The sequence below is a fragment of the Ursus maritimus genome, unplaced genomic scaffold (assembly GCF_017311325.1).
Source record: "Ursus maritimus isolate PB19 unplaced genomic scaffold, ASM1731132v1 scaffold_23, whole genome shotgun sequence".
Taxonomy (NCBI): domain Eukaryota; kingdom Metazoa; phylum Chordata; class Mammalia; order Carnivora; family Ursidae; genus Ursus; species Ursus maritimus.
This window is the reverse complement of record NW_024424786.1, coordinates 27,703,048-27,719,517: the sequence shown is the minus strand read 5'-3', so window position 1 is coordinate 27,719,517 and position 16,470 is coordinate 27,703,048. Positions and strand designations below refer to the sequence as shown.

At 40.0% G+C, this 16,470-nt stretch overlaps 1 protein-coding gene across 1 annotated transcript in view; it reads right to left on the bottom strand.

Moving 5' to 3' along the window:
* Nucleotides 1–5,633: 5,633 nt before the first annotated feature.
* The window catches only part of HSD17B12 (hydroxysteroid 17-beta dehydrogenase 12), a 152,888-nt gene continuing 142,051 nt past the window's right edge, over nt 5,634–16,470 (bottom strand). The window contains exons 10-11 of the mRNA XM_008701060.2: nt 6,938–7,087; nt 5,634–6,687 (exon numbers count right to left, since the gene is read on the bottom strand). Of these exons, the coding sequence (XP_008699282.1) occupies nt 6,583–6,687; nt 6,938–7,087 (255 nt within the window). The 3' untranslated portion in view covers nt 5,634–6,582. The remainder of the gene's footprint in view (nt 6,688–6,937; nt 7,088–16,470) is intronic.

The following is a 16,470-nucleotide window of genomic DNA, read 5'->3' as shown; positions in this document are numbered from 1 at the left end:
GCTCCCTCCCCCTCTTCCTCTGCCCCACCCCCCCACTCCTATGCAAGCTTTCTCTCTCTCAAAATAAATAAATCTTTAAAAAATTATTGGACTGTTGGAACTACTACATACACAACATAAGAATGCTTAATATTTAAATAAATGAAAGTATTAAAAACATTAGTTCAAAATCATCAAAAATGCAGAGCTATTTTTGAAAAAGAACAAAGTATAACAATGAAAGTTAAAAACACAATGAAGGGGTGCCTGGGTGGCTCAGTGGGTTAAGCGTCTGCCTTCAGCTCTGGTCATAATCCTGGGGCCCTGGGATCAAGAGAAAAAAACACCTAAGTAGATCTAATAGATGATCCAAATGTAGGAATAAGCAGACAACTTTAGAACAACTTTTATGAATATTTATAAAAACAGGAAAAGAAGAAAACATGTGAAACTTGTAGATTTTCAATAGATAATTGGTATTTACATGACAGAATCACATAAATACATAGAAAGATAGGTAGTAAAACAACTGAAAAATATATACTGCTAAATACTAACCAAAATAAAGCAGCGATAGCTAGTTTGGTATCACGGAAAACAGATTTTAAGGCAAAAAAACATTAGCAATAAGGCTGTCACTACAGGACCAAAAAAAAAAAAAAAGAGTGGAAGGCATGATTCCAAACTTTATTCACCTAACAAGATGGCTTCAAAATGTATAAAGCAAAAACTGGTAAAACAGGGGAATTTGAAAAGCCATCTTTACAGTGAGAGATTTCAAAATACTTCTCTCAATTATTGACAAGTCAGGCAAACAAACGTTAGTAAAGACATGGGAGATTTAAACAATTCATAAGCTTAAAGTACACATGAAGAAAATAACAATCGTAAATAAACATTCTTCTTAAGCTCATATGGTACATTTTAAAAAACAGAGGGAGGCAAATCGTAAGAGACCCTTAATCATAGGAAACAAACTGAGGGTTGCTGGAGGGAAGGGGGGTAGGGGGAGCACTGGGCATTGTATGCAACCGATGAGACACTAAATTCTACCTCTGAAACTAATAATACAGTATATGTTAATTGAATTCAAGTAAATTTTTTTTAAAAAAAGTGGCCATACCTACACATAAAGTACATCTCAAAAACTTTCTAAGAATGGGTAAAAATAAAAGGTTTACATTTGTATTAGTTCCCTATGGCTGTTGTAACATTACCATAAACTCAGTGGCTTAAAACAAGATTGCTCTCACAGTTCGGAAGGCCAAAAGTCCAAAATCATTTGTAGGCCAAAATCAAGGTGTCATCTGGGTCCTCAACCCTCCGGAACCTCTGGGGAATGATCCAATGCTGGCCTCTAACAGTGTCTGGTGGCCTTGTGGCTGCATCACTCCAATCTCTGCCTCCGACGTCATACTGCTTTCTCCTTTTCTGTGTGTCATTTTCCTCTTATTAAGGATATTTATGATTCCATTTAGGGCCCATCTGGATAATCTCATCTTAAGAGCCTCCAACTTAATCACATCTGCAAAGGCCTTTTTCCACGTAAGATAGCATTTACAGGGTCCAGGGTTTCAGATCTGGTACCTTTGGGGGCCATTATACAGCCTACTACAACATTTATATATATATTTACTTTATGCCAGGCTAGATCCTGAGTACTTTAAAAATACAAATTTTTGCTCACCAACAATCCACAAGCCAGGTGCTGTTAGTCTCATTTTTCAGAAGGCAAAACTGAGGTAGAGAAAGGTTATAACTTGCCCAAGCGGTGTCATACCCACATATTCTTTGACCACAGTGCAATTATTTAGAAATCAATAACAAAAATTTCACTTTTTATTCTAAAAAAATTCAGATTTACAGGAATTTTGCAAAGCACAGAATTCCCATATATCACCTTTCACCTAGATTCTTTCAATGTTAATATTTTAACACATTTGCTTTACCTTTTTCTGTATACATAATTTTTTCTGAACCTTTTGAGATTAAGTTGCATAGATAATGTACCATTATCCCTAAATACTCTGGTATTTTAGCATCTAGTATTTAGTAGCTACAAAACAAGAGCTTTTTCTTGAATAACCACAGTACAATGATCAAACTCAGGAAATTAACACTGACACAATGCTATTATCTAATCTACAGACCTTACTCAAATCTTACCCATTGTCTCGAAAATGTCATTCTTAATCAAGATTCAATCCAAGATCATACAACATTTAATTGTTACATTTCTTTAGTTTTCTTTAATCTGAAACTTTTGACAAATTTAAGTTGGTTGTTTTGTAGAATATCCTTCCATTTAGATTTTTCTGATATTTCTTTTTGACTAGGTTCAGGTTATCGCTTCTCGGTCTTTTGGCTAAGATCAAGTGTGATTAGGTTCAGGTTATACATTTTTGGCAGGAATACCACATAAGTGTTGTATCTTCAGTCCACGATAACACAATGCACAAAATATAAAATTGTCTGATTAATGGTGATACCAACACAAGTTTTTTTAAAAAGGAAATAACATTTATAAAAATTTGAATTTGTGCTTTTAAAAACATTTTGAAACAATTCATAGGTCAAAGAAGCCATAAACTTTCAAATATTAGCACTGAAAAAGAATGTGTGTATATGCATGTTTATGTATACACACACACATCCCCAATTGTGGGATGTAGCAAAAGATAATTAAGATTAGAACAGATGTTTATGTCAGAATAGAAAAAAATGTTAAATATGAATGAAACATTCAATTTATGAAATAAGAAAAATAATAGAATACATTGCCAGAAATCAGAATATACAGTGAAAAGGGCAGAGAGGATCAACAAAGCCAAAAGCTGCTTCTTTAAAAACTAATAAAGGAGACAAATTTCTAGCAAAATGGTCAAGGAAAAGAAAGTAAGACACAAAGAATATTGGGAAAGGAAAGAGAAAGCTTAAAAAAATCAAAGATTCCTCAAGTTACACTATGCTAATACATTTGGGGAAAAAATGAGTCATTGCTTAGAAATTTTTTTTTTTCCAAAATTGACTCAAGAAAAAATAGAAAGCTTGAGTAGTCTTATTACCACAAAAGCAACATAATCAGTAGTTAAAGATCTTCCCACAAATACATACTAGGGCCAGATGGTTTTATAAACTTTCAAGGAAAAAGATTGCTTTAATCTGTTAGTCTTCCAGAGCATAGTAAAATAAGGAACACTTCCCAGCTCATTTAATGAAGTTATAATATTGATATGAAAGCCAGACAAATATGAAAATGATTACAAACCAATTTCCTAAATATAGATGCAAAAATTCCAAATAAAATACCAGCAAATTGAATTCAGCAGTACAAAGATAGTGAATTATGACCAAGAATGTAAAGGTTATTTCATACCAGAGAGTCATAACTAAACTAAACAAGGTCTCTGAAATCTTCAGCCAAGACTTTACACAGTATATACTTTAATATGTATGTACTCCTAGCCATTCTTGGAACATACCAGGCACACACTCTCCTTGGGTTCTTTGCATAGGCTGGTCTGCCTGATTTGGCCTTCTCCCACATAGCTGAAAGACCTCCCCAAGACTGTTCAAATGCCACCTCTCTCCACTGCCACCATGAGTACACAAGCCTCCCACTCTTACCCTACATACATTGATTCGCCATCTTCTTTACCTTGCTTCATTTCCCCTCACCCCATAGCACAAAGCACTCACAATATGTTACTCTATCTTTCTTTCTTCTCTTTTAACCTGTCTTCCTCCTTTGCTTGCCTCCCCTCCCCCCAGGTCAAATGTAAGCTCTACAGGGGCAAAAATTTTTGTCCCTTTGTTCACCGTAGTTTCTCCAGCCTCCAGAAGGGTAAATAGCATGTGGTTAGCACTCATTAAATGCACACAACATTATGTCTAGAAACTTTTGTAGTAAGAAAGACAAGCTTGCCTTATATCCTTTTAGGATTATCATTTGTAGTACCCATTTTGCTTGCTTTTCAGTGACACAAGTAAAAGGAGACTGCAAAGTTGTAATATGCCATCGTCACATTAACATGGTTTCGCTTAATATGTTTGTGTTCATGCTGGACACAATGTTCCACTTCCAGATGTCTCCACATAAACCTCTACAGAAAGAATTACGTTCCAAGAGGGAATTTAAATTCTGTCCATATGTATATGTTTTCGTCATGAGATGAGTATCAAAGTACAAGGTAGTGAGTCCTTAAACATTTTTTAATTGAATTAGTTTCCAACATATTCAATAAAGAGCTGTGATAATTTCCTTTGACACTGTGACTACAGATCAAAGTAGCAGAATCCAGGACCCCCTAAATCTCAGGTAATTTTTGGTGTCAATAGATTTTTTTAAAAATTAGGGTACAACTTAAGCTCATTTCATTCTCATAAGGTGTCACTATAAATCTCCTCTTCCACACTGCTTCGGCACCATTGTCTGGTGTCTGCACGGACGTTCACTCCATCTAAAGTTCAGTTCTGTCGTATTTCAATGCAATCAATGATCACATGCGAGGAATTCATCTATTTAGGGCAGAACCACATTTGAGGAAATCGAGACAATAATAACATCTGTATTTATTCCCAGTGCATGGGGGACTGGCACAGAGACAAATCAGAATGGCGACATCATTATGTGGGCAAGATAATTCCTCTTGTGTTCCCCCCATGCTACCGCACAGAAACAATGAAAGAACAAGAAATTAAAGTCTAGCTCCCTGTGTTGCGCAGTGAGCTGATTCTGCACAAATCATTCTTTTACCCTACTCTCTCGAGTTCAAACCTTATCCAGCACACATCAGACTATAACATCAAGTTGATATAAAGTTAAGTCTAAAAACTGTGCTCCACTATTCTGAAAGCTTGGAGTATGCTGGGTTCTCTTTTAATGAATTTTTTCATGTGCCTAGAAACAGATTTTCATGTCATTATCTTCCGTCTTGAGTGCTGACTACAAGAGGGCACTTGCCAAGTTGAAGTAGTAAAAGCTACAGCTCAGAAGTCTTGAGGCCAGGATTTCCTGGTCAGAAAGCAACCATTTGCTCACTTGAATGGAAGAGAACATATTCTGTATGCTTGTCCATCGATCCCTCCCTCCCCGGTGCTACCAACTCCACCGAAAACTACCACCCACGGTGGTCAACCAACCAACGAGTGAAAGCAAATAAAGTATCGCCCAGGTCACTGTGGTTGCACCATTTCAACAACAAAATGAGAGAGAAAAAAGCAGTATGTTTTTCATAAAACTAACTTTATTCAATTTAAATGATTCTGAGATTATGTTCTTAATTTTTTGGGTGCTAAAATGTCTTTTCTTCTATATAGTGATGCTAATAGCAGATAGTACTTTGGATCTTCCTGTTTTTGTTTTATGTCCTTAGCCAGCAAAATTAAAAGCTAGAAACACCTAAACATCTCAATTACTTTTTTTTTTTTTTTTTTTTTTTTGACAAATCTCTTGGTGCTTAAAACTCAGAGCTTAGGAACCACAGCCTTGGTAAAGACCTCCCTTCTGTGTAACATGTTTCATTGAACTATTTCTTGGTGATTTCCCTCAAACAAGTTATGGAGCAGGATAAAAGTAAGTCCTAATATACAGTAAGCCAGTGTAAAAACAGCCTTAATTTCAAGCACCGAAGAAATGGATTTTCAATCAACACTGTAGTTATATCATCTTTTATTAAAACTAGTCAGATTGCTATCTACAGGGTATCGATTTAAAAGTCTAAGGTCACTTCTCCATTATCATTACCGTTTGAGGAATAGCCTGTGGTCACATATGCGAACAGGATTGGTGCAGTGCAGAAACAAAGCAGGTGGGGCGCCAAGCAGGCCACTCTCCTGGATCAGGGTTTTAGTGGCACCGTGCGTGGCTCCTCAACTCAATGTATTTTTTTGATCCATTTACCTTTTAAATCATACCATCTAGCCTTCAGTATTTACATGCATTTAAAGTGAGAAGAAATATGTATTAGAGAAAAGCATATATTAGCAGGCTTCATGTGTCAAAAGGAACTCCATATTTCGTGTATTATTTTTATGCCATTAGCTACCTTTGAGAACAAAAATTTCCACAGAAATGTACAAATTGGGACACACTTTTAGAAAACCTCACAGCGATGCATATTACAGTGTGTCCTCCCATGAGTGAATCAGTTAATCTCTACTCCCTCAAAGTGTTAAGAACAAACAAACAAAAAAGGTAGCTGGCCTTTACTTTTTAAAGTATAATTCAGAGAAAATACAAGAACCATCATCAATGGTATTTTGGGCCTGATGAAACCATTGAAGCATTATTTCTGACTCTGTCATTCTGTGATTTTCCAAAATCATGTTCCTTCGCATTACACTGTTCTTGCTAGTGTTGGTTCTATGTCCATTTGTTAGGAGCATTTGTATTAAACTTCAAAATAACTCCTGGTAGTATTCAAAATATATGTCCAGAACTCCTGAAAGCAACTTCTGCTTTCCTCCCAACTATGACAACATTCAGCCTTGTTAGTAACTGATAAAATGACAACCACAGACTTTGGAGAGGGATGGGTGCCTTGCCGTAAACACGCGTAAGCTGGCGCACCCGGCCAAGCTACTCAGTGCAGTTACCGAAGCTTAGTTCTTCTTCGCTTTCTTCATATAGCGAGCCCGCGTGGACTTGCCTAAATTCATGGTCATTTTAAAATACAGCCAGGTAGGCATGACTGAAAGTATTGAGTCCTAGGGAGAGAAATGGGGAGATATGTAACGACAGCCTATAATTTGGGCTAATGTAGGCATCTGATCTAATGTTTTACTCTACTTTTGTTCTGTCGGTAAATTTTAAAGTTCTTGGGTGTTTAAAATAAAACACAGATGCCTCATTAGTAAGTCTCGACAAGGTATAGATGCTAATACATCACATGCTATTTTGTGACTCGGAGGGCAAAAAACCCCAAAGTGCTGAGCTGAGACTTGCCACGCTACATACCATGAGAGAATGGACCGGGTACCCAGCGGTCCGGGACCGCAAGCCCACTGTTCTCATGGCGGACTTCACATATGTCTCAGCAGACGGCTTATCCAGGGTCGGCTTTCGGATCTTCGACAGCTTTGTAGCTACGTAGTACGGCAGGACACTCTGGAAAGGCGACACACGCCCCCCCACCACAAAAAACAAAAACAAAAAACATGCTGTTGATTAGGAAGACCACAAACGAAGAATTCAATGACGCTTGATTGCTCTTAGTGGCAGAAACAGAAACATTTTGGTGACATCTAAAGTGTGTATCTTTAGAGAGAGAGGAGAGAAGCACATCTAAAGCCAGCTTGGGAGAATACGTGACAGCAGAAAGTCAACTGTAAGAAGGCAATCTATCAATGAGACTGAGAAAGTATTAAAAATAAGCAGAAATAGACCTTTTTGTACCTTTAAAAAGAAGGCACTTAAACAAACTTGGAGAGCAGAGGTTCCGGACAGGATACTCTTTCTACTCTGACTAAACTGAACTTTGTTACGAAGCCACCATGAAGATTTTTGACATTTTATCCTCCTATAGAGAACGCTCATCTTCTTCCTACTCTGCGGCTAAGATGGTCCTATCGGCGTTGGTGCCTCTAAACCAAGCATTTCCCTTTCTCAGACTTTAGCCACTACGCTTCCTCCCTAGTTTCTTACCACTCTGTGCCTGAGTTTTACTACTGATAAGATAGGATCTCCCCTCCCCCCCTTTTGTTCTTTTTTCTTTGTGGCGGGGAGACACTAAAACCATATGAAAACAGCCTGGGTAACTGAGAGACCCTTGACGGGAGTGGCGTGGGATGACAGATCTGAACACTACCTGTTAGAAGAACTTAACTAGCGTCACGTTCTTTATTGCTTATGCTTGATACATTTGGATAGGATTCAACATAGAACACAAGGAGACCCTATTACAACAGGTCCTGAGTCATGACACGAGAGGTTCCTTCTATAGTTTGAAATAAGTTGGGCTTGGTTGTTCACTGAAGAGTGAATGTATTCTGTTCATGGTGTGTGCATGAGAGGAAAGGGTATCAATGACAGTGACACTTCTGTTGAAGAAGAGGATCTAATAATACCTGGCGGTCAAAATCAAAAACTTCACAAGAGATAGAAATAAAATTGAGATGTGTTCCAGACTAGACACTTTCTTCCTGCTGAGAGCAGGAACATGGAAGGAATGTTCCCATGTCTCTTCGGGGTTTTTGTTTGGTTGGTTTTTGACCTTTTCCCACTCCCAAGTATGAGTCAAGGAATACAACCCACCCTCCTGAACATGGGAGCTGAAAGTCCAGCCCGCCTGGCAAGAACCAAGGACCCAGGGGCCTGAGTACAGGCTCTTTCCATCTTTCTCTGATGTGCCTGCAGCCGCAAACCCGCACTAAGTAAACGAACGTCCCCCAAGTACCTCAATACCTGGGCCACCTGTGATTAAGTCACTCTTGGTTTTTGAGAATTTATCCCTATCCACGTATCCCCCACTCACTGAGCAAAAATACTTTGTCAAAAAGGTCTTTAATTTGAAAGCCACGTTGCAGCAAGGATACAGTATGACATGAAGAGTCCACTGAGACTCTAACAGTAGGTCAGGAATGAAAACCATTTACCAAGCCTACTGGCAAACAAAGCAGAAGCAAGCATATGCACGTGCACTCTCTCGAGTAATGGAGACACGTAAGCGAGCCGCGTCACGTCTCTGTCTCAGGTTTCCTGGTTACAAAAAAGGGAAGATTTAAAAACCCATTTCCGTCTATGGATCACAAGCCTGCCAAGGGTACTGTAAAGTTCTGAGTGTCTCCAGATGAAGATGGTCTGATAACTATACCTTCCAATTACGTAATGATATTATCACTCTCCCTCTCTCTGTAGATACATGGCATAAACTGGACTATTTGGATCTTGCAGAAGAATTTAAGTGGCACTGCCTGGCTGGACCACTTGATGGTGCCACAAGTTCACTCAGCATTCAGCTAAACCATTCAGGGAGCCTAGGGAACCTCCTAGCTCCGGAAGCGGAGGCAAGAGACACATGCCTAGAAATCCCAAGTTGAGCTATGTTTTTCCAACGAAGAAATGTAAATTCTGTTCTGGAAAGGGTATTTATTTCCGACAATGGCTTAAAATCAAGGCAGTTAACATGGCTTAGCAGAAGATGCAAAGGATTTGGAGACGAAATAACTTTAGAGCTAAGTCTTAAAGTGGAGGACTTTGACAGGTAAACAAACAAGGGAAGAACGTTTCGGGTAATGAGAATAGCAGGAGCAAAGAAAAGGAGAGAGAACATGATGTTCTCAGGCAACTGCAAGCTGTTCAGTATGGTTCAGGTGTCAGAAACGTGTGGAGCAGCGGCAGAGGAAAGCTAAGTGGAACAGAAAACTAAACCCAATCCCTTGGACAGTAGTGATTTCTAGAGTATCAGCTCTATGTGAACATGGTCTTCTTCACCATCATACTACCAGTGCTCAGAGCAGTACCCAGCACATGGGACAGGCGCACAGATCTGCTGAGTGACTTAGCAACAGGACACCTCAGTGTGCACGGCACTGAAGAACTGGACTGGGGTCCCCTTTCCGCTGCTCAGTCCGGAAAATTAATTACACCAGGAAGCCGCCAGTATAATATGATGTGAAATTTTAGATATTCTGAAGCTTAAGCAAGATCATCTATCTAAACTTATAGGGCTAGCTACTTGCCAAGAATTTACAAAGTATTTTAAGTTATGTGTAAAATAAAGAAATGTACCTCAAAGTGTCATCTAGGTTCATCCTTCAAGAGTTCACCAAAACCAGAATAAACAATAATTAAATTAATCCATTTTCCTGCCTGCTCATGGAAACATTACAGTGAACAGGTGGAGAATACGGTCGCCCTTCTACACGAAGTATTTTGGGCAGAACAAATTTTCCAAGTTGCTTAAGCTCAAAAGTTTCCCATCAGAAAGATTACCACTTGGAAACCACCTGGGTCTTCGCAACCACAGCAGCAGGCAAGCGCCCTGTTCTTCCGGGGTCGTAGAATCCCAAAGTGACAATAATTAGGCCATAAAGCAAAGCTGTTGATGTCTTGTCCTTATTCAGCCTGTTTTTTCATTTTCATTTTTTTTTAAAAAGATTTTACTTATTTATTTATTTGAGAGAGACAGAGAGCGCAAGCAGGGGGAGATGCCGAGGGTGAGGGAGAAGCAGACTCCCCGCTGAGCAGGTAGCCCAATGTGGGGCTCGAACCCAGGACTCCGGGATCATGACCTGAGCCGAGGCAGATGTATAACCGACTGAGCCACCCAGGCGCCCCTCGGCCTGCTTTTTAAAAAAACAAATCCCTGGAGACAACATGTTACCTTTTCTTTCCTCACCCACTGGAATAGCTGCTTAGGTAATCTGGTCCTTACGAAACAATTTAGGGGGCCTGACTCCAAAGGCGACTGTAACTTAGTCATGGAGTACCGGAAAGATGGAGGCCCAACACTGCGTGGCAGGTATTCGAGAACCAAATTCTGAACCTTGTAACTTCAGGTGTAGAGCGTCTCTCATGTTGTCACTTATACTAAACATGCCTTATTGAATTTAAAAACGACCAGAACAACTCACAACCAGGCTTTGGAAAACCTGGATCCAGAGGACACCAGACTCCAGTCCATTTGCCCAATATGGGATTCTGGCCACGACGTCTGATCTGCACATGAGCATTACGCTCACCAGTGTGATCGGCACACATTCTTAAGGCAGAGGCTGTGGCTCTGAGGAGGCATTTTAGTGAACCTTTTCTCCTGCGTCTGTGTATTCATCTTCCATTTCCGGACCCGATATCCTCCAGCACACCGGTAACCATGTACACAGACCCTAATCTGGGGAGCTGCTGTTATTTTACTTGCAGGCCATGAGATGAGCATTTCCACGAAAGGGTTCTTGCTTATCTCATCACTCTGATGCGGCAGAGACCCCTGATTACACGGCATCGAGCAAAGGCCGCACAGTAACATTACGTATAAACCTTAGCACCAAAGCCCCAAATGCAGGAGTTAAAATGTATGTTCTGTACAAAGAATATCCTTGATAAAAAACTGGCTGGCTGATAATCTTACAAATGACCTACCTCCAAATATGTAGAATTTATACGTTAACATTCACATAACAAAAGGAAAAACTGTGTAATATCATACAAAAACATCTGTGTAACAACAAACATTTCCTGAGAACCTATGAGGACACTGCTGTAAGCAGTGGAATACAGTTGTGAACAAAAGCAAAGTCCTTAATTTTATAGAGCTTATATCTTGGGCGGGGGAGTGGGGCACAAAGACATAAACAAGTAGTAAAAAATGATACTACACTGGGAGGTGATGATAAAAAGAAAAATAAGCCTGAGTAAGGACAGAGGTGACAGAAGCTGTTCCTGCAGGTGACCAATAAAGGCCTCTTTGATGTGGTGACATACAAGCAAAGATTTCAGCGAAGGGAGAGAGCTAGCAAAAAGGCTAGCTGGGTAAAGATCCTTTTCAAATGCAAGAACAGGAAGTACAAAGGCCCTGAGGTAGACATGTGCTTGAAGTGTTTGGGGAACTGCAAGGAGGCCAGAGAAACAGCAGGGGATGAGAAAATGTGGAAGGTTTGAAATCAGAACATAGTAGGTCATAAGAACTCATGATTTTACTCTGAAAGAAACTAAAAAGTCACAAGACAGTTTTTGAGTAGAGAACTGAAATGACCTGGATTTGTCTTTAAAGAGATCACTCTGACTATTGAGAGCAGACTGTGGGGGCTATTGGCAAGGATGGGAGGAGGGGAGGCTGGGTAGGAAGGTATTGCAAAATGTTCAGAGCATGTGATCACGGGGCTTAAATTAGTGGTAGCCGTGGTGGTCCCAAGAAGTGGTCTGATAGTGGATATGTTTAAATGATACTGAAGTCAATAGGATTTCCCTATGCACTGCATTTGGGGTATGAGAGAAAAAGGCAGTAGGGTATGAGGTGGGAGAATGTCAGTTTTGAAATCAGGTGGACTTGACCACTTACTCATTGTCTGATCTTGACCAAAATACTGAGCTTTAGTTTTTCCCTCTGCAATTGGGGGATATAGCATCCTTCTTATTGTACTATTATGAGGATTAAATGAAATATTGTCAGTTAAAGTGTGTAGGATTTGAACTCTGGTATTTTCTAAGGTTTATAGTATTTATATTTTTCAGAATAAATTTAAAAAGAAAAACTTGGCTGAATTTTTATGTCTTGTAAAAAAGTGTAAGAACACCATATTTATAGAGTGACTCCTGAGGTAACCACCTGGCTATGTTAGTTCTTTGCACTTACTCTTACATCTTAAAATTATTATCCCTTAAGTTTTTAGTTCTTGGGGTGCAACACTGTTGCAAAGGGCCAAGCAAAACAGATGTTATCAATGACAAACATGGAGATTCACGTGGCTGGAAGGGATCAGAGTCCAATGACCCCAACAGGACTAACGTTACTATTCTTGAGCCATTTCTCAAAGGTGGTGCAGTTGACCAGATATGATTATTTCCTGGGAGAATTATATTGCTTTATAGTTCTACTTAGATTCCATCTGCACTAACAAAGACACACTCCATTACCTTCTTTTATTGACATTGACAATTAACAAGAAGAATGGATCAAGAATTCGGTTTTCAATCCTGATAGCCACTTCTCAGTATTTAGCTTTCCAGCTCTCTGAAGCCCAAAAGATCTCCATGATTATTCTAAGCTATAAATATTTAACAAAATATAAAAGAGGAATATCTTCTTTCATTTAAAAAAAAACTTGAATTTTGTTTTTTCCCTCATCTTGATGTGTCCTACTTATTTTCTAAATTTATTCTGATTAAAAACAACATTTAGTTGAATTAACAAAACCACCAACTCTCACCACCCAAGAAGAGTAAAACACTGGATGGTGGTTAACTTTAGAGAAGGGGGCCGAGTGAATGTCCCTATTACGGTAAGTTCACATCTAAATGGAGTATTCTTCTGCAATCTCATGCTAAAAATGAGAAAAATCATTTCATTTTCAGGCCAGCTGAAACCTACAACCACCTTCTCTGGGTTTCGTGGCCTCGACCTGTGTCCTCATCTGTCCTCTGGTAAAGAGTCAGATAAACTAAACCCTAAGGGATAGTTTCAGTTAGCAAATGATCTCCTCGTTGATAACATTTCCAGAGACTTGGTTTCCCAGCTCCAAGGAAGAAAACTGTATGGTGCGGAGAAACACCTCCGTGAGAAACAGAAAGAACACAGACTTTGGGTTATTCAACCCCAGGTTACAGATCCAGAGATGAGTAAATTCCCCATACTTCCCCACATTCTTGAACACGTCACCCTCCTCCAATTTCTCCATAGCGCTTATCACTGTACACCGTCATCTCATTCGTTTATCTCATTACTTGTTTATTGTCCGTCTCCCCACCAAACATAAGTTTCTACCACATCCATCTGTCTCTGTCGTCTTTTTGCCACTGTATCCCCAGTTACCAGACTATTAGGTACCCTCTAAATAGGTCTGGATTGAAGAAACGTGGCCCACAATACGTACTTGTGGTTTTGGACTTACTATCCCTTGTCTTTGTCATGTTTAAATACCTGTCTTTTCTTTCCGTGTGTGCCTTGAGGACAAGGACGGTGTCTTACTGACCTCTATTACCTCCCTGCCTAGCTAAGGACCTGGCCAGTAGCAGGCATTCGCAGTGTGACACACTGGATTGACCTTACATAAGCTCCACAACTCCTATTGGTTCTTCGTTTCCTATTTGTAAAATGGAACTAGGTTGAGGTCTATCTCAAATAAGGTAACAAAATAGTGGGAAACATGGAGCATACTGTACATATTCAATAAATGCAAGTTTCCTTCCTCTCATCTTCATGCTTGCGTATCAATTCCATTTCTGGTGTTCTTATATCTGCCCCATCATTTGTCCCCACTTGCCAGAGGGGAGACTAGGGCTCAAAGTAATGAAGCGGCTTTCTGTAGGTCAGATGACCACTGACTGGTGATATCAGAACTAAAACCCTGGTTTGCTGATGCCAAGCCCAGCATCCCTTCCTCACTGCCCCTAAGCATACCAGTGATAAATGTGGTCTGCATAGAACCATGGCCTGGATTGAGGAAGCTGTGACTTCTTGCTTTGAAATGACCAACTACCCAGGCAGGGCTTCATGAATTCTTCAGCATCAAAAACCTCCTCATAAGGAGGGTTTGTGAGGAATCATCACAGGAGGCTAAACATAGGGGACACTAAACTGACAGGGGGGCAGGATATCTGCCTGGTCTTAAAGTGCCTCCTACAGATTGCTTAGTAGTGCGCGGGAAAAGACAGGAACTATACAGCAGAGAAACGGGATAACACCTTGAATGAAGCAACCAAGTCAACAGCAGCAATGAAGGCAGATGGATAGCATGTGTCTCTGGACGTGATGCCCTGAGAAAGATAGAAAACCACGTGCGCCAGGAAAGCATAACGTGAATCTAACCATGAGGAAGCATCAGATAAACCCCAAATAAACGGTGTTCAATCAAAAAGAAGAGGACGCATACTCTGCTCTTTAAAAATGTCAATGTCACAAAAACAATGAAAAGCTGTGGATACATTCCAGATTAAAGGAAACTAAAGGGACGGGACAACTATAGAGTGCCTGATCCTAGACTGAATTCTTTTTTTTTTTTTAAGATTTTATTTATTTATTTGAAAGAAGAGAGCATGAGCAGGGGGAGGGGCAGATGGAGCGGGAGAAGCAGGCCCCCCACAGGACAGGGAGCCTGATGTGGGGCTCCGTCCCAGGACCCTGAGATCATGACCTGAGCCGAAGGCAGACACTTAACCAACTGAGCCACCCAGCCGCCCTAGACTGAATTCTATACTGGAGGATAAAAAATGCCATAAGGAATATTATGGAGTAAAAAACTGGAATACAGACAGCAAATTAGATAAAAATATTATATCAATGTTAACTCTGAAGTTGACAACTGTGTTGTGGTTATATAAGAGAATATCCTTCTTCTTGGCAATGCACACGGAAGTATTTAGCGGTGAGGAACCATGACGTATGCAACTTACCTTTCAATAATAAAGCAAATGGAGTAAGTTGCAGAAGATTAAGTGAATCTGGGTAAAATGTTCTTTGTATTACTCTAATAGTTTTTCCTGTAGATTTGAAATTATTTCCAAATGAGAAGTTTTTAAAAAACAAGGCAGCTTGTGTTTTGTTGTTGTTGTTGTTGTTTTTGTTTTTGTGAAGGTTTTACAGAATACGAGTTTAAGAAGTATAATTTCAAGAAACAGGCTTAGCCTTAGCTATTTCTTATACTTTTTCAGCATTCATGGCTAGTTGGTACGTGGCATACTGAAGGAGCTGGTAGTGGGACCCACCAACTAGCCAGTCAGCTCACTTATGATTTTGCCTTTTGAAAGAGTTAAGCATAATTCTGACCAGGCTTTAATTATAGGGAAGTAATGAGAACAGACAGTCCTCACCAACATACCAAAAGCACACTTTTGATAAGGCTTACTCAAGAATGAACTTCTTGGGGCGCCTGGGTGGCACAGCGGTTAAGCGTCTGCCTTTGGCTCAGGGCGTGATCCCGGCGTTATGGGATCGAGCCCCACATCAGGCTCCTCTGCTATGAGCCTGCTTCTTCCTCTCCTGCTCCCCCTGCTTGTGTTCCCTCTCTCGCTGGCTGTCTCTATCTCTGTCGAATAAATAAATAAAATCTTTAAAAAAAAAAAAAAAAAAAAGAATGAACTTCTTACCCTCAATTCAAACATAACGGACAGAATTTATCAAGTCCAAAATTGACCTTTTTTTCATTTGCTGTCTCCACTGTTCATTTGCATTTCCACAAAATGCGTATTTCATGGCAAATCGGAATTCATGAAGGAAATTTTAAATTCTCTACAAAATTATAGGAAAGAAGTTGAGGGAAAGATGGAAAGAGGGAAAGGGAAAAGCAAAGGAAAAATATTACGAAGGAATTAATATAAAACAACCCAAATTCGAAAAACATACTCTCTTCCTCCCCCCAAAGAGCAATCTGATATACACTGACATGGAGGGAGACCTAAAAAGATAGCTTTCCTTCCAAGGATTAGAAGAAACTGAAGTATGGCAACACAGCATTAGCCTGGAAACCTTCTAGATACAGAGGTTGAAAATTCAAGATCAGAGGCCTATGGGAGCAAAAGAAGCAGCTCAGGGCCTTTAAAATGAATGTCTGTGTACCACAAAGCATGGCCATGCATAACCAGTCTTCTGTGATACCAGGCAAAAGGCAGGTCCCTAGTGTGCCCCGAATTACATGTGCCATTAGCAACACGGAGACAAACAAGATAGATCTCAAGAATATATTGAAGTGGGGGTAAGCAAGGGAGCCAGAGAATATCAGGCCGAGGTATAAAAGCAGAAAGAGGAGAGCAGAAGGAAAGGCACGTCACACAGCTGAGATTCGGTTTCCCAGGACAGGTGAAGTGTGGCCTGAGCCTTGAAAGATGGGGTCATAGGC